Source organism: Labrus bergylta, chromosome 13, assembly GCF_963930695.1.
Source record: "Labrus bergylta chromosome 13, fLabBer1.1, whole genome shotgun sequence".
In the NCBI taxonomy this organism is placed as follows: Eukaryota; Metazoa; Chordata; class Actinopteri; order Labriformes; family Labridae; genus Labrus; species Labrus bergylta.
In genome coordinates, this window is record NC_089207.1 from 24,220,793 (window position 1) to 24,242,411 (window position 21,619).

The following is a 21,619-nucleotide window of genomic DNA, read 5'->3' on the forward strand; positions in this document are numbered from 1 at the left end:
GTTACATCCACGCAACCCTGCACGAGTCACACAAATCCAACGCCTGCTGTGTTCATTTTCAGCCATTTGTGATTTCCACCTGGGTTAGAGGCTATATAACGCAATAAACACACACACACACACACATACTCACACATACACACGCACACACACACACACACACACACACACACACACACACATACTCACACAAATCAATAGGGTTTAATCCAGTGTTCTTTCACCTGGCCGTGAATGTCCAAGGACAGTATTTACACAACCTCCTACACACAAACTCACACAAACACGAACACACTTGAAGGATTGTTGACAGTGAGGCTGCAGGGATTACGACTGACGAAAACAGATTTGTGAATGTGACTGATGCAGTGTATCCTAGAGCCTTGTGTTCATTCTCCTCTATGACTCATTGCCAACATTACAGTTATTAACACTGACATGCAAAGTTTGGACAATACCTCACGTCTTCTCCTTCTTACCCTTCATATCATTCAGACAGACGGAGAAACCTCATCCCTTGTCCACCTTCCACTGCTGCTAGCTAGCACCAGCATGGCAGACAGTCGGCAGCCAGAAGACGGTGCCCCCCAATGGGACCCATCAGGGGGGCAGGAGCCCACCGGAGCCAATGGCTTCTCTTCTTCTACCTTCAGGACCTGTCAGCCTGGTGCGACCCACACACCTTACCCCACCAGGGAGAACGGCTTCAATGGGGAACTAACTGGTGCTCACGCTGTAACTGCAGGTAAGATAATATTTGCCGGTTTGACCTTGCACAGCAAATGTGTTACTGCATCAAGTACCATTAAAGTGTTTTATAATTTTAACTTAAATTCAACCCTGGACATGTGAATGTAAATGAGATGCATGATTCAAGTCCAAATGATTCATGTAAAAAATAAAATATCAATGAAGGTCCTCAGAGTTGCATTTTACTATATCAGCAAAAACATCTAATGTTGATGTATGTCAGATCCAGTATTGGCAAGTGCAGAACTAAATTTAGGCCCATAGATATACCAACAGTTTACCTCCAAAAGAGGTAAAGAATCTAAATTACAAATGAGAGCCAATGGATAGTCAGGATATTAGGAAAAGGTTAATACATTTGTTTGTAGTCAGTTTTAGAAGATGTACATGTCACATCTGTTGAGATGCATGTGAAAGGAGGCTCATGCTTGTAAAGGTTTGTAGTCCTTGTTTTTAAGGATGGGTATGTGTGTAATACTTCTCTACATTTCTGGGTTTGTGTGTCTCGAGGTGTAAGCTTTGTCTATGACTTTTTACAGTGTCATTGTGTTCTGTGTATGGGTGTGATTTTGTGGCTTCTCTTTGTACTTTGGAGTAGGTTTGCAGCACACTGGAAAGCTTAGAGGAATCACAAACTGTTATTAACTGTGCTATAATTAACATGTAAAGTTCTCTCTCTCGACCCCTCCTTTGAGACAAAAGCAAATTGCACCAGTGATGTAACTACCAAAATGGTTCCACTGCAATTTACTTTGCCAGCGCGTTTGTTCATTTTGCCTGTAGCTCGCCAAAGACAAGGCCCTTCTGTGTGCAATTGAGGCCCAATTAACCTTTCATCTTCCCATTATTAGGGCTTAACTAACACCAGTATGGAAGAATGGAAATCGGGTATTCATGCACGGCTGCCAAGTGCCTATTGACCATTTTATAGTCTATTAGCCAATCTCCGCATATTAAGTTTAATCTATTGATGAAGGCCACGAGCCGAAACGCGTCGGTCTAAATTGTTAATAAAGTTGATCTTTTTACGACAAGTGTTGCTGGAGCATTTTGACCTCTTCCGTTGTACTCACATACCCACTGTGATTGTGTGAAATGGGGGATTTCCAATGTTTTAAAAGAGGTTGTCACTAATGTCAAGCAGTGTTTAAAAAATGTATTGGTATGTACAATTCTTATTGAGAGACAATAGAAAACAGAAGCAAAAGTCAGATCACTCATTATTAACTTATATAGCCGATTTATATGAGGATGGATGAATGAATGAATGAATGAATGAATGAATGGATGGGATTTTTGATATAATTTATTCTTGATCGCAAAGAATGACCAAATATAATCAGCGAACTGTAACATTTAAAAAGACAAAGTAAAAATATCCATGACCTGCAATTTTGCTTATATATTCTTTTCTAATCATTTGTGACCACCAATTTAATGACATGTTTCCAGTAAACTTTATGTATGGGTAGTAAAACACACCTATCATTCAAAAGGTGAGCTCACCTATTCCATATGGGTTTTTTTTTTCCCCGAGGTCTTTCAAACACAAGAAATATTTACATTAACAGTCTATGTCAACAACAGGTACAATTACATGTCAAGACTGCCAAGAAAGGAAGACAGCTAAAAATTCCCTTTCACATTTTATTCACATAATTCATTTACTTAAATGGAGCTGACATGCTGATGACTGTTGGAAAACAAGACGTGGGAAGTGGGCTTTAGCATGGCATTGCTTTTTGTGCAGAATGGTCGTTGCCCCTACAGTATATACATTATGTATTGCCCCTTGTATTTAAGCCTCTTTCAATATCAACAAACCTTTTCCACTTATTTGGTAAGAAAAGACCAGAAACTGTCGTGACACTGGGACAGTGAAATCAACTAAGTTTTGTCTCAAACATGTTTTAAGTAAATAATCTATATATCTTTACCACTGCATTCTTTACAATATCCTATTATCTGTCCAGAAATCTTGTCACATTGCTTCAGTAAACTGCTCCCTTTTACGTTTGTAATTACGTTATTAGAAACGACAAATTAGCTCCTCTGGGTCATTATTAGCACGTATCAAAGACATGAGCTGTACACAGACTCTTTTTCACTTCAAAGTAAAGGCTTAAAACTGACGTCAACAAGAATGCAGGGCTTTTTTCCACAGAGAGGGTAAAGCAAGGGATTGTATCTCAGTATTTAAAAAAAAAAGAACTGAGTCAGATTTGATGTAAAATCCTTTTAATGCATCATTTGTCTCAGGGGCTTGTACTCAGAGGCTCAAAAAAGAAAACACCACATCAAAGGTGTCATCCACAAGAGATCAGCAGATCAAGTGAGAGAATTTTACAATTCGGTTACAAAATACCTCCATTAAAGAAGTGACTTTATTGAAGAAAAAGAAATCCCTAAGGCTTTTTACAGATCTAAAATAAAAGTCATGCAGTGTATCGAAACACTTTTCTCATCATCTGCATCGAAAATATTTCCTTTCAGCTGCTGTGTAACCAGCTGAGTTTTTTTTCTTGGTCTGCAGAGCATCTTGTCAGCATACATTAGCATTACTCCAGAGCAGGGCAGGGTGGGGTGTAAGTGGGGCAGGATGGGTGACAGAAGGGCTGATGCTGGCACTCGGTGAGCCCTCTCTCTCTCTCTCTCTCTCTCTCTCTCTCTCTCTCTCTCTCTCTCTCTCTCTCTCTCTCTCTCTCTCTCTCTCTCTATGAAAAGCTCTTCAGACACAACGAGAACTATTCAAGCACGAAATTGCCCTCTTGACTTTCCTTTGAGACGAAGTTGAAAAAGCCAGTCAGCCATGCTGGAAGTGGTCAAGAGAGTAGATGGAGAGAGGGAGACAGAAACTGAGCGAGTTAATAGAAAAAATTAAATGTTTTTGGTGCTTATTGTATAAAGGATTGAGTTTGCATTTTGAGGACACCCTTGTATGGTAAAAGTGATATTGCATTGACTGATGTCTGTGAGCTGAAGCAAGTAATGAGCAATATTTTTTACTATTATTTTTACTATTTTTACTATTTAAGTGCCTTATCTTATCCAACCAACCAACATATTGGAGAATAATTCACCAAAAAATGTTACATCTGAGTTTGTCTGAATATAAAATATAGGCTAAATGAACTTAGATCCATCAGTAAATGAAAAAAAAAGTATTTTGTAAAAAGTATCCTAGATCAAATAGTGTTTGCGGATTTTATCCATCCAGTATTTTGTAAATTTTAACATGTGAAAAAGTACTCAAAAACCTTAGGAAGATAAACATTTTAGAGCTAGTCGAGTCCCTTTTGATTTGGCATTTCCTTGCAGATTAAAAACCTCTTTGCACAATTTTTTTTAAGGTTTATTTTTGGACCTTTTTTTGCCTTTACTTTAGAGATAGGACAGTAATCAGGGAACGACATACGGGAAAGTAACCACAGGTCGGATTTCAACCCCCGGCTGCCAATTTGGAGGACTGCAGCCTACATACATGGGTAGTGCACACTAACCACTTTGCTACTGGTGCACCTTTGAATATTTTTTTCCCCGTCCATATCAAAAAAACACGACTCTGCCCAAAGAGCTGTGACACATGTCACAGTTTTTCTTGGAGTGACGCAAAAAAAAAAAAAACTTCACGAAAATGAGTTGGATGACACTTAAAGAATGACTCTTCTTTTAAGATGAGGTTAATTATACATGTCATATACACAGAGGAGTCTTAATTAAAAATGGAAAAAGACTGTATAATAATTTACAAGAATTTAAATGAAGGAATCTGGCAAATGAAATAGTAAGTAACTATACATGGAAATAAGAGTAATTTTAATCAAGCAATGGTTGATCAGATGCATCTTCCCCTAACAGAGGAAGATCCATGGCACCATAATATTAAATCATATGTATCATATATCATATGTTAAAACAACTCAGTAGCTAAGATGGGAACATTCTCAGTACCACCAATCAAACAACTTTTGTTGCATCAGAGCATTTTTCATTGAGCAAAAATGGTACAAGAAAAACTTGATGTTCAAACTTTGTAGACATGTGGCATAAATCAATTCAACATTCAGGTCACCAAAACGTTTTCCCAAGTGATGATGCTGAAGTTTTGTTTTACACGGTTGTGCTTAAACTGACTGAGGGATTCTTCTTTAACCACAATGTCTGAATTCAATATAGTAAAAGCTTCCTGACAGAGTGAAGGTTGCCACAGTATACACTGCAGGAGAGGGGAGGAGGACAGATAAGGATGACAGACTTCATCATCATGCAGATCTTATAATTATGTGATACAGATCTTTATTTAAGAGACACTAAGATGTATTCACAGGAAAATTAAAAAGAACAGATGCAGCAGTCTATTATAAAATAAAATGACATACCCCCCCTGTCAATTAAGATCCTGGGAATGAGGCTGCCTGCTTTTTAAAAATGTTTTTGTTGACTTTTTAAGTGTCCAAATTATATGCGGCAAGATCTAACTTTCACTTATCAAATTAAATGGTAATAATTACTATTTTCCACTTAGATCACAATCCGATGAGATTGAGCCTCCAAAAATGGAACATGTTAATAAAATAAATTCATTCATTTTTGTGTCATTTGACGGATGTATTTTTTTCAGTATTGGAGGCTAGAGACAGAAAGGCTGAGACAACTTGGTGCTGGCATCTGAATTAAATTGGGCCCAAATTAATGGTTCACCAGTCTGTTGCTATGGTAACATCTTGCTCTACACATTTTGGGTGCTGGCTTGTGTCTTACCAAACACTTAAGCCCTCTCAGTCCTGCTGCATGTGCTTCCGTGTGTGTTTGTGAGTCTGGCTGTATATTGCGATGACTCTGGGTTTCCAGTCGTAGTCTCTTCACAGAGAGGGAGCATTCTCAGCTTCAATCTGCCTGTCACACAGGTAATACGTGCTTTTACTTCATTGGGAGAGCGTGTTTGTAGCTATATTTGACTTTAGATATCTATATGCAGACATATTGCAACCTAACTGTGTATCAAAGCCTTTTATTTGTTCATGTTGTTTGTTCTCCTGTCAGTCAACTGAAGGCAGACTGCTGTGTCATTTGACATCAGTCTGTCAGACAAATGCTGAGAACAGTCTCACTGTCATCACTGTCTGCAAGCGTCGTGGGTGTGACAAGGTCATTTCTCACAACGTTAATCTTTGTGAATGTGCATTTCTGGACAGAGTTTTTATGTTGTTTTTTTTAATCCTAACAAGGCCATCTGTGAAGCCGATGTGCAGTAACAGTGAGCTTGTCCAGTTTGGATCTTCTCTAATTCATTCAATCATTATTTACATTTTTCTGAAGATGTTCTTAAGACAGTGCTTTTGTCTTATTTAAACAATAATATTTTATCAACTATGACACTAGACAGGCTTATAATCCACAGAGGCTTCATTAATTGAATGTTACAACAGTGAATAATAAAGTCAGTGTGAAATAAAGAAAGCGGAGATTCTGCTATTGTGTGATTCAGACAAAGACTTTATGAGCTTACAGAACTGCTCTTCCTGAAATGGCATCAGCCCATTTCTACTGGTCCTCTTATTTAAACTAAACATAACTTTTGCATGAAATGATGTACGGAGCTTCTCCCTGATCATCAACTTTCTTATAAAAGTTGGTCAGCAATATCAGGATACATTTTCAGTCAGCATCTGCATGAGTGTGTTTCTTTCTTTGAGAACGTTTGGAGCTGATTTCATTCAGTAAGCTGTTTTTTGTGTGCTTTGTAGCTCTCTCTAGAGATTAGAACTCCTGTCTGAACAACAAAGAACATTTGACCTATTTAACATATTTTACGTAAGCAAAGGTGAGTGTTTTGAAGTTGTTGTTTAACCGAGAAAGTTCACACAAATCGACAGCTTTAAGGTGTTAGGGGCTGTTTTTAGTTGTTTGATGTCACTTCCATTGATTAGAAGCCAACGTTTACACTCTTTAGCCCTTCTGTAATTATTGGATGACAGGATTTTACATGGCTGCAGTGAATAGGTGGTTGACGTTGGTTGCACTTTGCTATTGAAAATGGGAAATGGTTGCTTTGAGTTGGTGAGTGGGTTGTGTCAAGTGTTCCAGGAAGAAGTGTGTACAAGTATGTGTGTAATTGCATGCGTGTGTATGCCAGCCGGCTTGTTTGTGTTGGTGCGTGGGCGATGCTGGATAGAATAAGGTCCTGAAACAGCAGCCGTAGAAGCATCACACCGTCACCCAATCCCACATAACCACTGTAACTATGCAAATGAAAGCTGGTTTGATTAGAGCTCTGCACCCCTCTGTGTGCCAGGCAGTATTTAAAATGATCCAAACATATAGACAGGAAGACAAATGCAAGCTTAAATCTACAAACCGTTAGAGAAGATAACTTATTCCTGTTTGCCCCCTCAATTTGAGACCAAAGAGAATCTAAATTAAAAAATGAGTTCACTCATTGTCAGAGCCCATTTCCTTTTTTATTTATGTTCTGCTGCGATTGTAAGCTTTAGCCTTTTGCCCACAGCGCTGTCCTCATTTAGCTCTGGCTGACCACCAGTTTCACACCATCAGACAGCACTGGCCATTTTCTTTTAACTGTTTAAAGAAGACTTTGTTGCATCTTTGAATATGTTATTTCACTTTAATATGACGAGTCATAAAATCCACCTCATGAAATTAAACAGTTCTGTTTTTAGCATTTCTTTTAGCTGTTTTTATTTAGTTTTAGATCCGTAATGAGGTCCTTTTTCTGTTCTGCTAATGTTGCAACCTTTGATCCACCAGAAGGTCATTACTTTATTTTATATGAAAGAAGGGCTGAATTCAAACAGCAAGTAAAGTACTCTCAGCTTAAGACATAAAAGAATATCAAACATTAAACATTAAAAATGTGATTAACCACGATTAACTATTGAAATTTACAGACTAATTGGGATTTAAAATGGTAATCATTTGACAGCATATATATGTGTATGTGTGCGTGCATGTGCGTGTGTGTGTGTGTGTGTGTGTGTGTGTGAATTATGATCTCTGAAGATCAGTAAAATGCAGATATTCCTGAAGCTTTAAAGAGTGCACTTTCCTGATAAATAACAAAGCATACCGTGATTAAAATGATACAACAAATACATCTTGAGAAATAAGATCCCACACTGTTCACTCTCTTCTAGTTTCAGCTTCATTTTTAGTCTGCACTTGTTTAATGAAGCTGGGTTTCCATGGTGACACTCATAGCCTCCCCCAGCAGCCCTAGCTTCCCTGCAGGTATGGAAACAATTTCAGCTCCCTCACACTGGCTTTCATTTCAGGTTAGGACAATATGATTTAAAAATAATCTTTTATGTAATGAATGGAAGATGATACCCTTATTTTGAGAAAAATATGAATATTTTCTCTGAAAGTGGACTTAGTAATAGGTGGCTTTATATCTCCTTTACAAGATGATTGGAGTTGATTTAAATCTCTGGGACTGCGACTCTATTCGGGGACAATTTATTAAAATAAAGAATGATTCGGTGCGTTTTGAGACAGTACGTTTTGATTCAACCTTTTCTGCTAAATACTGATAGGCTCACCAATGTAACTGAGAAAACAATAATTGCCAGTGTGTGATTTGAAAATAACATGTTTATTACTTTTTCAATAGACAATAAGAAATACCTATGCCTACTGTACAGTACATGCAAATGTTCAGACATGTACTTGATGGGAAGTCTTTTTCATAAATCCATACCAAGGTAAATGTAGTTACTAACTCAGAAATCTTAGATCTTCTGTACATCTAACTTCATGTGCTTCTGATTACACTAAGAACAAAGTATTTAATTCCCTCAAGAGGCAAAAATTAAAGCTAATTTAACTATAACTGGAGATGGAAAAATAAACAATTTGATAGAGGTATGTGTCTGCTCAGGTGGAGATCAATGCTTTTGTGGTCAAATAATAGTAAAGAAAACAGACACCATTGAATTGAACCTAAATGAATTCCTTCCCCTTCGTCTAAATGTTTTTTTAAATAATTAAGTTGATTTCAATGTTTTTTGTACCTTTGTTCAGAGCAAGTGTCAGCACGGATCGTGCAGGAAGTGACAGCAGAGGCAGTGGCAGTATTAAAGGGAGAGCAGGAGACTCAAAGGCTGCCGTCAGGTAAGCATAACACACACACACACACACACACACACACACACACACACACACACACACACACACACACACACACACACTTGTAAAAGCTCTTATCTACAGCATTATTTCCTCCATCATGTGGTCACAGGGGACTGGAGCCTTTCAAGCATTGGATTGGACGGGGTACATACTGATAGGTCTCAAGTCTTAGAGAGTCAGTTGTTCACCTATAGAACTTTCCTTACACTAAATGTCACACTCACAAGCAAGGTCTGAAAATTCTAAATATTGGAAAGACAGCATGTTTACAAAGTCAACAAAATACCCAGCAAGCATACAACAAGCTCAGCAGAGCAGAGACTGGGTAGAGATTATAATAATCCCCAGCTACATTTGAGCCCAAACTCAAAACCCTTAAACTCTTTTTTTGCTAACAGGCTGTCCAGGTGAATGTTGCAGCAATATTGCAGAGCATCGACAGCTTGTAAAAACCACCAAATTGCAAATGGCACAAAAATGTGTTGCAGGATGCTTTGCAATTGAATGCAGGGGGGAGAGGAAGTCAGTTAAATGTTGATGTTGTCATGCATTTACTTATCAACAATAGAAGAAGACATGAGTAAAAACTAAACATGGGTTTTTCTTGGACAATTAAAGATATTTAAAATTGGGAAAATTGCCTCAAGCCACCTGAGTCAGTGTCATATGGAGCAAATGCAATTTAGAGGTGAGGGAGGAACAGTCAGAATGATTTTAGTAAATCACAACTTCCTCAGGTCTTCATTTCTGCTGTGATAAAGGGACTTTAAACTATGTTGGAAGCTTTTAGTAAAACACACCTGGAACTCAAACTGAACTGTCTTTTAAGGTGTGGATAAAACAAGCATCAGGTTTTAACGAGGAAGAACCAAATGTGAATAAAAAAGATTATGTGAGATTTTTCTGCATGTTTTTTTGTGTATACTGACCAACATAAGTCAGACAATGCCATAATATTGCAACGAGAAATCCAGATTTAAGTGTGTTGTGCAGTTTAGCTGAGTGACTGTATGACAGGGTTGCATTTGCTTGTTGGTTCCTAAATCAGTTTCAACTTATTGTTCATTTCATCTTCTGTATACAAATAAAAAAAACAACTCAATTTTTTAAACATGTTTTCTCCATCTCACTGTGTCTTCCCCCATAGTTGAAGACACCACAAATTTGCCTCCCTCTCCTCCCCCCTCGCCTGCGGCAGAACACTTTGGTCCTCTGGAACAAGGTAGGCCAAGAAAACAAGGAACAGAAGATGCATTAACGAGAGTACGCCTCTAATGGAGGAGGGTGTGTCTTCCGTCTTGCCCATGACTGAAGCTTCTTAAGTTTTCTAATCTGCACCACATTGGGGCACTGATGTGGCTCTGGGGCATACGTTTACATCTCCTCTCTCAGAACAGGCACCACCTTCATGAGACAAACCACTTATTGAAAACATGTACAAACAGAAGTTGCAAAAAGCAGGAACACGTTCTCCATTATTCAAACATCCATTTCTTCTGAAATCCTACTTCCTCCTCCTTATCATGCACCTGGAACGGATACAATTTGTATCTTCTTTGTCATCAACCATTTTTCTCTGAAAGAAAGAAGAGCTCAAATGCATGACCACCTTGTTATAACAAGTGTGCTCTTTTTTATCATCTACATTTCCCTTTCTAACCTCTGCACATTGCAGTCACCTCACAAAACTAATATGACAGCCAATTTAGGTGACCCTTTAACTTCACGTTGTCTGTCTTTTTGGTTGAATTATGTAATTCATTTTGCATGTCTATAATCATGGTGTGTTTTCCTATCATAGTCCGCTGTCGGTCTTTTTTGTATGTGTTCTGCTGTGGCTACTAATTAGAGCCTTAGCTCTTTCAAATTGCTTAAAGCCAAGAGACTCTCTGGCTAAGATTGAAGACAAGTTAGAAAATGAGCTTATATTAGCATTTTAAATATGCTGTCTAGATTAACCAAATCATTCTGATAGGCTAGTAAGCCTATCTGGGGATTCAGGCTCAAACTAGGTGTATGATGTGATTAAAAAGCTTATGTGTTTAAGATTTCAAATGTCAAGTAAGTTTGAAAGGGATGGAACTTAAGGAGGAGTGTCTGTAGGCGGATGAGCCATGCTCCAAATACAGATTGTCGGTTTCATTGACATTAGCATTATAACAACCTTACTTGTGTGTAGTATACGAAGATAAGACTAATATAAGGGTTCAAAAGTCATCATTAAGAAGTTCACAGGTTGTTTTTTTCTTGACCAGCCAGACTAGTATAGAGCTTAAATTGGTTGTCAAGTTGTTGTTTTAGTGGTGATGATACAATATAAGAACTACAAGGACCTTAGAGATGGTGTAATATAATTTATTTTTTTAACTACACAGTGGTTTTCAGTTTGTGTTGAAATCATGAGTAGTTGTTGTATTTGGCTGAATGCCAGTGTTGGTTAAGGTTGAGAGGTTAATTATGATAGTGGCAGAAAAATACTTGTAGATTGTCATACTGCTACATCAGCTGCTGTGTAAGTGCTATAACCGCTGTAAGTGTTCAATTCCTCGTGTTGAATGTCTTTTAGGTCGAAACAGTCCTGCGTGAAACCGTTTGTACTCATTTTGTTTGTCTCAGAGTATGGCTGGCCCCCAAAGCTTTGTCACCTTTGATTTGCTTGTCAATGTCTCCTTGTCAATGTCTTGTGTCTTATATTTGTCTTGCTCACAACCAAGCCTTGTCCTCTCTTGCATTCCCCTCTCTGGTGATTCTCTCTGTTGCCTATTTTGAATTTGTTTCTTTTTTTTTTCTCCTTAACCTTTATTTCCCTTTTCACTTTAAAAAATGTCCATTGGTAAAAGTAATTTATGTTACGTAAATTAAGAAAGCAAGTGAAGGGCTCAGTTATCAGTAAACAGGTGTATCTTGGGTATGCATGAAGGCTATATCTCCAAATGGGACCCAAATGTCAACTTTGGACTCAGGATGAACTTGGATTAATCAGGTTTTTGTTGTCCAAGGTCAAGGTCACTGTGAGAGCTCTTTTGTCCCGTTTTTGATATTTTTGCTGCAGCTGGAAGAAAATGTATTACATCTGGTCCATTTCATTGTGGCAATAGAATACTACCTTTCCCTTGTGCTTCCTGTCAAATACCTTTTTGTTCTTCTGTAAGATATAGAACTAGATCTCAAGATGTGGTCACATGGTCTTAAGTGCATGTCACAAGTCGCTTGACTTTTCTTAATTGTGTTTAGGTTTTTAATATGAGTGAAAACAATTCGTGTCACCTCCCATCCTTTTGAAAGTCAGGTGTGCCTGCATTCGGTGCACTTCTGTTGATAAGGATGGTTTAACCTTCTCTCTGTGAAATGTGCCCCTCTATACTTAAACCCACACGGGCCGCTGTGTATATTTGGCAATATGTGGATCTACTGCTGTGAATCCCTCCGTAGCACAAACAAAAATGGTACCTTGTCCTTAGGAGAGAGGTTTCTCACACTTACGCTCGAGGCACAGTGGCATAACTTCCCTTTTTGGCCAGTGTAGCACTTAAGCAGGAATCTCCCTAAGGTAAAGCAGGGCAGGGAGAAGGCTTGTCCTTGTCTTTTGGCAGCCCCAGAACTGTTAGTCAATACTGAAAGTAGTCCAATAAAGTCAGGCAAGCTTGACATATCCACAATTTTCTTTTACTATTAACAATTTGATGTCACTGATGGGCTACTAACTTGAGACGATACTTTGTGTGCGTAACAAGGAGAGGGGAAGAAGTTATGAATCTATCTACCTTACATTTTACACACACTAATTTCAATTTTTGCTGATCCAATGTGGAGGCTGGCCTTCAGAATGATAACTGTGTCAGTTGGGACATGACATAGTCAGTTGTTGTTTTACTGCAGGTCTAAGATAGGGACCTTAGTGTTATGTTTAATCTACTTTTTCATGGACATTCTTTGCTGTGTTTGGTTTTTTTCTTTTATTGTTTCCGTTTTCTTTCTTATCTTTTCTTCACTCCTCGCTCTCTTTCAGTCCCTGTGTCGAGATTTCCCTGCAGTTCTTCTCCTTGTGTCTGTCTTGTTTGTAGATGTAGGGGATGAGGAGGAGGCGGGGCCTCTCCGCCGCTTCCAAAATTCGCGGGAGAGGTGCAAGTTCCTCGCCCCCTCCATCTCAGTTTCCGTGCCTGAGGACGACCCCTACCACTCCGACGAGGAGTACTATGATCACCCATTGTTCAGCCCAGAGTGGACGCACTCGGGCTCACGCCCCACAGGGCAGGCCGTGGCCTTTAGACAGATTGAAGGTGAACCACGCATGGTTCCTCTTTCTCATGTTCCCCTCCATTCCTCTCTCTCTATCACTCTATTTCTTTCCTTTCTCCTTTTAACAACTTCCCTTCCTTCTTCTGTGATTTGACCTTCTCACTCCATCCCTACCGTCTCTCCGTCCGTCCGTCCGTCTTTCTTCATCAGTCTTGTGTGTGGTTTTGTGTCCCTGTGAGGTTTGTTTTGCTCTAAACTTGAGCAATTTCATATTTGTTTAGCAGTCATATTTCTTTATTTTCAAGTTTCACCCAAAGCCATTGCTACCTGTGGTTGCCATGCCGTTTAGCCCAACACATAGCAGTGCTGTCTTTTAAGTAGGACAATGTTTTTCCTTGTAATTCATTCATTGTGATTCATTCAGTGGCTGAACAACACTACAGTTCTCATCAGCAAGACCACATGGCCACTAAAAATCTCTTTTGTGACATTGGTTCATGTCCAAACGGCTTTCATGTATTTTCAGAAATAGAGTGATTCAACATGAATCTCCCAGAGTTGAGGTTATTCCTCAAGATGCCCCCTACCCTCTTAATCGTGCTGCTCCATGTCAAGCCCCTTACACTCCTCTTTAACTACTCTCATAGGTTCACTGTGACATCAAGAAAGACTTTCAGCTCCCCACACTCACAAAGACTTGCATTTAAAAAACATCTTCTCTGTTTTCTTTAAACACAAGACATAGCCAGCATCTTTAAGAAAATGAATTCTAAGATCTACATAGGTAACCTGGGACCTTAGTGTTTTATGATTACACGACTATACAACCTTGCCCTCTATTTTATCCCTGAAAAATATTTTGGCTGTGAAGCTTTAATATCAGATATAGAAGATAGTGTAATGTCTCTGTCTTCTTCCAAAGCACCCCTTTATTTAATTACATTTTTCAAATACCTGTATCTATTTTTGAGACTAAGAATGCTACATTAAGCTCATTAAACTTTAAAAAATCTTCTGAAGTGCATAGAAACTCAGATGTTTTGTGAATAGTGTTGCTTCAACAATTGCGCAATTTTTGATTATGAAGTGCCATTACTTCAGCACGGTTCTGTTTTCCTGGAACAACCTCAGTCATCAATGATTGTGTTTCATTCCGGGTTGCTGTAAAGGTGTGTGAAGGAGAAAGAGAGAAGAAAAGTACTTTCAGATTCTTCACAAAACAGATTATTCTTTCATAGCGATAACAAAAATAAAAAGATTTTGAGAAATTAAAGAATTTCATGTGTGACTCCTACAAGTATAGATTGATAGTTTTAAAGTACTTGGTACACTAATAACTAAAATAAGACATGGAAAGAAAATCAATTCAAAACACAACACACACAACAAGCTGTACTGTATGTGTAATGTACCTATATGTGTGAACAGACAATACACTTTAGTTCATCTTTTCCCAGAGCTGGAAGTGTCCCATCGTAAGTTGTGTTCTCATAACCCAAGTCTGTGTTGCCTGTAGTATTGATGTGTCCCCCTCTCACCCTGTTTTATGAGAAGAAGAGACCATGGAAGCTCTTACAGCTGAATACGAGGAGGTGGAAGAGGAGGAGGATGAGGAGGAGAGTGCAGAGGCAGCAGAGTCCGAGACAGCTCTTGATGAGCAGCAGTGGAGCGGGGAAGAGCCCGAGCTGGACAGCCCCCAAGCTGAGCCCTTAGAGCAGGCAGAGTCCATAAGTGAGGCCCAGGATATAGACCTGGAGCCGGCAGAAGCAGCTATTGTTGCTGCAGAAATCTCTATGGAGGAGGAAGCAGAGGTTGAGGAGAGCCCTGACACAGGTGTGTCCTGCCCTCTGCTCTCCCTGCCTGCATGTAACTGCATTGTTTCTTTATAACAAACCTATAAGCGTATGACATAAGCATTATGATTGAGGTGGAATGGCAAGTAATCCTCTCTGCGCTCTGCTGTGGCTGCAAGGCAACACAGGCTTGATGGTGAAAGAGTCATATTCTTTTAACTTAACCTGGTTTTATTATGTTCTATCTCCGCGCTTGTATTTTCTTTTTTGTGTTGTGGTTTTTCGGGGCTGGCCATTTCGCAATTTATAATATAGTGCAGATGTGCTGAATGTGACCGCTCTTTTTTCACCGGCTTTAAGCTTACAGGTTTTTTTATTGTAAATACATGGCTTTGTGGTGGTGTGGCAGTGATATGACCGTTTTCCTAACTTTGAATCAAACTAGCTCAATCATACCTGATTGATTACTTATGTTTTATCACAATTCTGTGTATATTATATGCAAGGGATTTTATGTTGGCTGTCTCATATTGAGTGATGGTGAAACTGTCTCATCAACTTTATTACATTGCCAGAAAATGTGAAGGTCATATATTTTTGTTATTTTACTGCATTTATTGACAATGTAAGTCATTTCTGTCATTCGCCAGAGAGTTTCTTAAAGGGATACTTCACCGGTTGAAACATTAATTTGTATTGAAATTAGATCATATGTGTAGTAGAAATTCAAATACATTTTTATGTTGGTGCCTTCTTGACCGAGAAAAGGCAGACAGTGTCTTTTTGGCTCATATGGATGAAAGACAACAACTCCCAGAATGCACAGCTCCGCCCAAGCTCGAGCCGGCTCCTTGTCGTCACCGCCGCTGACAGGCAGGTCTTGTGGCTCGGCTGCAGCAGCTAACCCCTGTTCTTCCATCAGCCTCAGAGATATCCCTGAACATCCGATTCGAGCACAAGACCTTCAAAATCCCCTTCATCTATATCAGTTTGAACCCACTGATCTGTAATAGGTCTGTAGCTTCAGTGGGTCCCACCCCCTATGGGCGGGTTGAATACATGAGGAACTAGTGATGTACTTTGACCCCCTCTAAACAAAGCAGCCTCCTATGACGCAAAATGCCGATTTTTGCGTCATCGGAGGATCCTTTTCAGAAAAGAGCTTTCCCTTCCCTAAGGGGAAAATGAGGGCGGGATGAACGACCATTCAAAAATACTACCAGGTTTCTAATGATACAAAGCTTAATGCAAATGGCTGAAGTATCCCTTTAAGTATTTGTGAATATTTGACAATATAAATTTGATCACATTCTCAGAAAATATCAATGCACAAACAAAGATTGACAGAAATGCTATGTTGCTAGTAACATATGTTTTGAAGAGTTGCATGGATATCCATCCCATCTACTATTGCCCTTTTTTTACCCATAAATCAGCATCACAGCCTCATGCCGATCCGTCACATGCCATATTTTCATCCATCTGTGACTTGGTGGACCCCATAACTCCGTCGTACTTCTTCAGTGATGGCCATATCATTGTGCTGTAAGTTTCTGAGGAGAGTTTTGCCTGTTTCTGTTCTCTTAACGGCTTTTCGATTCCTGGCTCAATATTTATTCCACTCGCAGCATGCCAAAGCATTAATTTTCAACAGTGATAAGAACAGCCAACTTACAGATGTCGTTTCAGCTTTGAAGATGGACAAAGAGGGCAGCGAGAAGAGTGGTTCCATGAGCCCAGACAGCATCGGATCAGAGAAACGTCCAGATGAGTTATTTGAGCCCCAGGTCCAAGGGTTCTTTGCCGGTGAACGAGTTGTACCAGAGAGCCCCACCATGGATATGCCATCCTTTGTACCTCCGAATGTACAAAACCAAGCCAAAGAATCTGCAAGATCACTAACACTTCAGCCTACATATGGTGAGCCGATCACAGTGTCAGAGAAACAGCCATCAGTGGAGGTGGTAGAGTTCAGTAGCCTTGGTTCTCCCTCTGCTTTCTCTTTAGTGGGAGACAAAGTTCAAGGAGCAGACCAGACGAGAGACGAAAGAGACCGATCTGGCATGTCAGCTTATTTTGAAACATCAGCAATGGAGGTTGATGAGGCTCCACAGAGTAAGGGCGAGGGCTACTATGAACTGAGCAGAGCTGGTGAGGAGAAAGGTGATTCCAAGCCTCATGAAATCAGCTACCACACACTAGCTGAAGACCAGAATAAACCAGAAACTAAAAGTACAGAAGACAGTAGAGTGTTTACTGTTCCTGATAGGAGCAGTGATTGCAGGCTTTCTCCTGGTAAACTGGCCTTGGAGCAGAGGAGTTACTCATTGAATATCACCATTGGAACAATGGATCAAGGTGGCCAAGGCAAACTTAGAAATTTCTCCCCACTAGCCACGGATATCATGTCCTACACTAGTGGAAGTCTCGATGAGTCAGCAGACTACCTTCCAGTCACTACACCATCAGTGGAAAAGCCTCCATCCTTCCCCCCATTGATCTTGGAGACTGCTGCTTCCGTCACTTCAGATTCATCATCTCCTCCAAGGACCACAGAACCCGTTTCAAAACCCAGCCCTGAACCAGGGTCACCAGAATCACCGCAGCCCCTTCAAGGTGCCTATAAAAATGGCACTGTGATGGCACAAGACTTGCCTGAAATGCTTGACCTTGCTGGTACCCGTTCCAGACTAGCATCAGAAAATACTGAACCAGATATCTCACGAAGAAAGTCAATTCAAGCTGAGGCTCTTGCTTTTACTGATGACCCACTGGCTGGCTTTGTTTCTGGGGAACATAGTCCTGGGACCAGAAAGAGTGATAGCCAGCTGGAAGAGATGGGCTACTGTGTCTTCAGCGAATATTCGGGGCCAATGCCGTCACCTGCAGATGTGTTCAGCCCTACAGACACTTCTTCACAAGTCTTCACCCATTCTATCCTGCAGGAGAAAGTGGCTGAGCAGGCAAGGAAAATGGCAGTCAGAGACTCATCTGTGGAGGACAATGTTCAGCCATCAGGCGACGCAAACATCAGTGAAGAGAAAGGTCAGATGCAAGTAGAGAGAAAAGATTCTGCTGATGAACAGGCCACAAAGGTTGATGATTATCAGCTAAATAAACCTGAAAGTGAGACCCTAGCTATTCAGCTCAGTGAGGCTTTCATAACTCCAACAGTTACAGTGACACTAGAAGAAGGTGGGAGATCAATGAGTGACATTGAAAGGCAAGCCAGTGGTGAAGGCTCAGCATCAGAAACTGAGATTGCTGATTATGAGAGGCAAATCCGCAAATTGGAGATGGAGGACAGGCCACTCAGTATGGAGGAGGAGAGAGAACTCCGGGAGCTTCGGGAGAAGGTGAAGTTAGTCCACCAGGAGGCTTATGAGGAAGTGGATGCCGAAGATGTGTATCAGCTGACTGGTGTGGCTAAGGACAGAATTGCAAGGCCTGTCAAAACATCACCTGCTTCATCTGTTGAGAGCAATATTGATGATGACAAGTTGCTCTCTCCAGTGCTCTCACCTTCCAAGCTTAAACAAAGAGAAGTGTATGGTTCCCCGAAAAGAACACCTTCACCAGTGTTGGGAATAAACAAAGAGGAAAAAGAGAAAGAGGTTTCAGAAAAAACTAATATCGAAGAAAAAGAAGCAGCAGAGAAGAAAATAAAAGAAGAGGCAGAGAGGAAAATTAGGGAAGAGGCCGAAAAGAAAGTAAATGAATTGAAGGAAAAAGAAGAAAGGGAAAGGCAAGAGAAAGAAGAAGCAGAGAGAATACTGAATGAAGAAAGAGAACGGGAGAGAGAACAGAAAGAGCAGGAGATGAAAGAAAAGAAGGAGAGAGAAGAAAAGGAGAGAGTGGAGAGAGAGACGACAGAGAAAGAAGAAAAGGAGAAGAAAGAAAGAGAAGAGAGGGAAAAGGTTGAGAAAGAAAACAAGGAAAGAGAGGAAAAAGAAAAAAATGAAAAAGAGTTGAGAGAGAAGGAAGAGAAAGAAAAGATAGAGAAGGAAGAAAAACTAAAGATAGAGAAGGAACTAAAAGAGAAGGAGGAGAAAGAAAAGATAGAGAAGGAGGAGAAGGAAAAGATAGAGAAGGAGGAGAAGGAAAAGATAGAGAAGGATCTAAAAGAGAAGGAGGAGAAGGAAAAGATAGAGAAGGAACTAAAAGAGAAGGAGGAGAAGGAAAAGCTAGAGAAGGAACTAAAAGAGAAGGAGGAGAAGGAAAAGATAGAGATGGAGGAGAAGGAAAAGATAGAGAAGGAACTAAAAGAGAAGGAGGAGAAAGAAAAGATAGAGAAGGAAGAAAGAGAGAAAGTGGCTGAGATGCAGAAAGGGGTTGCGGGAATGCCTGAGGGAGAATCAAGACAACCAGAGGAAAATGAAACCACTCAGTCCATGGAGAAAGAGGCTGAAAAACTTGCGGAGGCTGAAACAGAGCAAGGGAAAGTTGAGACAGAAATGTTAGAGAAAGCTGGAGCAGGGGCAGCTGTCGAAAAGGAGATGCCAGAGACTCACGCTGCCATCGAGTCTGTGGTTACAGTTGAAGATGATTTTATTACTGTGGTTCAGACCATCGATGAAGCAGAAGAACCGGGACACAGCGTTCGTTTCTCTGCTCCACCTGAGGCACCGGCCACTTGTGTTGCTGGCCAGAAAGAAGTAGAAGAGGAGGAGGAGGAGGAGGAGTCTGTCGAGTTTGCCCAAGAAGCGGACATAGAAGCTGCCAGTCTAGAAGAGATTGGTGATGTTCCTGAGACCCCTGCTTCCCCTGAGAAGGAGGGTCATCCCGCGGAAACAGAAGGACCAACAGAAAGCTACGATAGAGATGAAACCACAATGGACGACTCCATCTTGGACAGCTCCTGGGTTGACACACAAGGTGAGAACTCTTGGTGATGGTGGGTCACTTTAGATGGTTCCTTTTTTATTTTATCCCTGTTCTGCTTGAAAAAATATATACTGTATATAATGACAATGTTCCATATTTTTTTATGTACTCTCTAACAACACTGCAGATGATGACAGGAGCATGGCAACGGAGCATATTGAGCCATTGCCCCAGATGTCCAGCCCAGTCAAAAAGCCGGCTGTGGTCCAGGGCAAGCAGAGCCACCAGAAGAAGACAGAAAAAATGGAAAAGACAGTCAAACAAAGGGCCAAGGGAGGGCGGCCAAAAGGCAGAATCTCCACACCAGAACGCAAACCTGTTCGTAAAGAACCTGTCTACATCCCAAGAGAGGAAGTCAGGAAGAAAAAAGGTTGTCCTTATTCTCTTTTTTTTTTCACTTTGTTTTTTTAAGACGAGGTGGATTATTGAGTCACTCAGTTAAAGTTTATCATCATGTTATAGGTCTTGCAATCTGTAGTCTGTAGTGCTTCATATTGAGTGAAGACATTTAAAAATGTGCTTTACAACATAATATACCTTAGCGTTGCTCTTTGCCGTTGAATATTCACTGAAAACACAGAAACTTTTTATGTTTTGATTGACACAACTGTCGTTAAGAAATGTCTTTTTAGTATTCTACAAATGCAACAGCTACAAAGGAGATTGAGGGGAATTTGTATCCTGCAGAATTTCATCACTGTCCATCATTTATCATTGTTATTCTTGTGTATCTGCTTTTGACATTAACCCTGATTTCTCCAATAATGTAGCTGTGATAAAGAAGACTGAGCTTACCAAGAAAATAGAGACTCAGACTCAATCCCCATCCAAGAGGAGTGCGATGAAACCATCCGTCCGCCATACCCGACCCACCCAGCACCACTCCTGCCCTAGACGGAGAACCACAGGTGACATTTTGCCACAAGTGGTGCTTTCTACAGGAAAGACCTCAGAAGGACAATTTCCACCTGTCTTACCTCATCTGTAAACTTCAATTTGGTTTTGACGTCCTTTTTTTTATTGGTTCCAGTAGTTTACTTTGGTCATATGTGTCTGTCTGATTGTATTTTATCACAATAAAAATTGTCTTCCAACAATTTATTCATTCATTCTGCTTTATTTATGTTTTATTTTCTGCACATTCTCTTTGTTTTAAGACTAACTTAGCACCAAGCTGAAAACATGAATTTTGGTTTAGAGCTAATTTGATTGCAGAATTCATTGAACACTTTCTAAGTAGAAAATGTTTGTCACTACAGCTTGGTCAGCAAAAAAGTTTTTCTGCTGTTGTTAAGTTACTTTTTAAATGCATTTGTCCTTGCTGTTACCATTTCAAGAAAACTCAATGTTATTGGTTCTCTGTTTATTTTTCCAGTGATATAACGATATTTGAGAATTGATTCATGTATTTGTATTATTTATGGTTATTTAGTCATCAGTTAACTGGTGTGAAAAACTTAAAACTTTTCTCCCTTCTCTGGCTAATTTATGAATAACATTATCCATCTAAGCTTTTTCCACCCTTAGGTAGCCAGGCAACTAGTAATCCAGGGTTTTGTTCTCAGGACCTGATACTATAAACAGTCTGTAATGCTGCTCTGTCCCAGAGGCAGTTTGCACTCCATTTTCCCCTGACGGCCTGAATTCTGTGTCACTGATGATGAAAGCTCTGTACGATGCGGCATTGCCCCAATTAGATTATTTCCAGGGTTGACTTACATAATACAAAATCCCCCATTCTGTGTGATATTTTGCCAAATCCTTACAGAGCAGAGCTCTCAAGGGGCAGTAACCTGCTCTATACA

The 21,619-nt window shown here is 40.1% G+C and overlaps 1 protein-coding gene across 10 annotated transcripts in view; it reads left to right on the forward strand.

Annotated features, from left to right (window-relative positions):
* map2 (microtubule-associated protein 2) overlaps positions 1–21,619 on the forward strand; it is an 87,365-nt gene that overhangs the window by 47,317 nt on the left and 18,429 nt on the right. For 6 of the 10 annotated variants that reach the window (XM_065962582.1, XM_065962580.1, XM_065962585.1 and 3 more), the window contains 8 exons: positions 496–745; positions 8,791–8,880; positions 10,046–10,120; positions 12,963–13,178; positions 14,692–14,970; positions 16,608–19,805; positions 19,942–20,184; positions 20,585–20,722. In XM_065962582.1, coding sequence (XP_065818654.1) covers positions 553–745; positions 8,791–8,880; positions 10,046–10,120; positions 12,963–13,178; positions 14,692–14,970; positions 16,608–19,805; positions 19,942–20,184; positions 20,585–20,722 — 4,432 coding nt within the window. In that variant the 5' untranslated portion in view covers positions 496–552. The remainder of the gene's footprint in view (positions 1–495; positions 746–8,790; positions 8,881–10,045; positions 10,121–12,962; positions 13,179–14,691; positions 14,971–16,607; positions 19,806–19,941; positions 20,185–20,584; positions 20,723–21,619) is intronic. The other 4 variants (XM_065962583.1, XM_065962588.1, XM_065962589.1 and 1 more) reach the window with 4 other exon arrangements.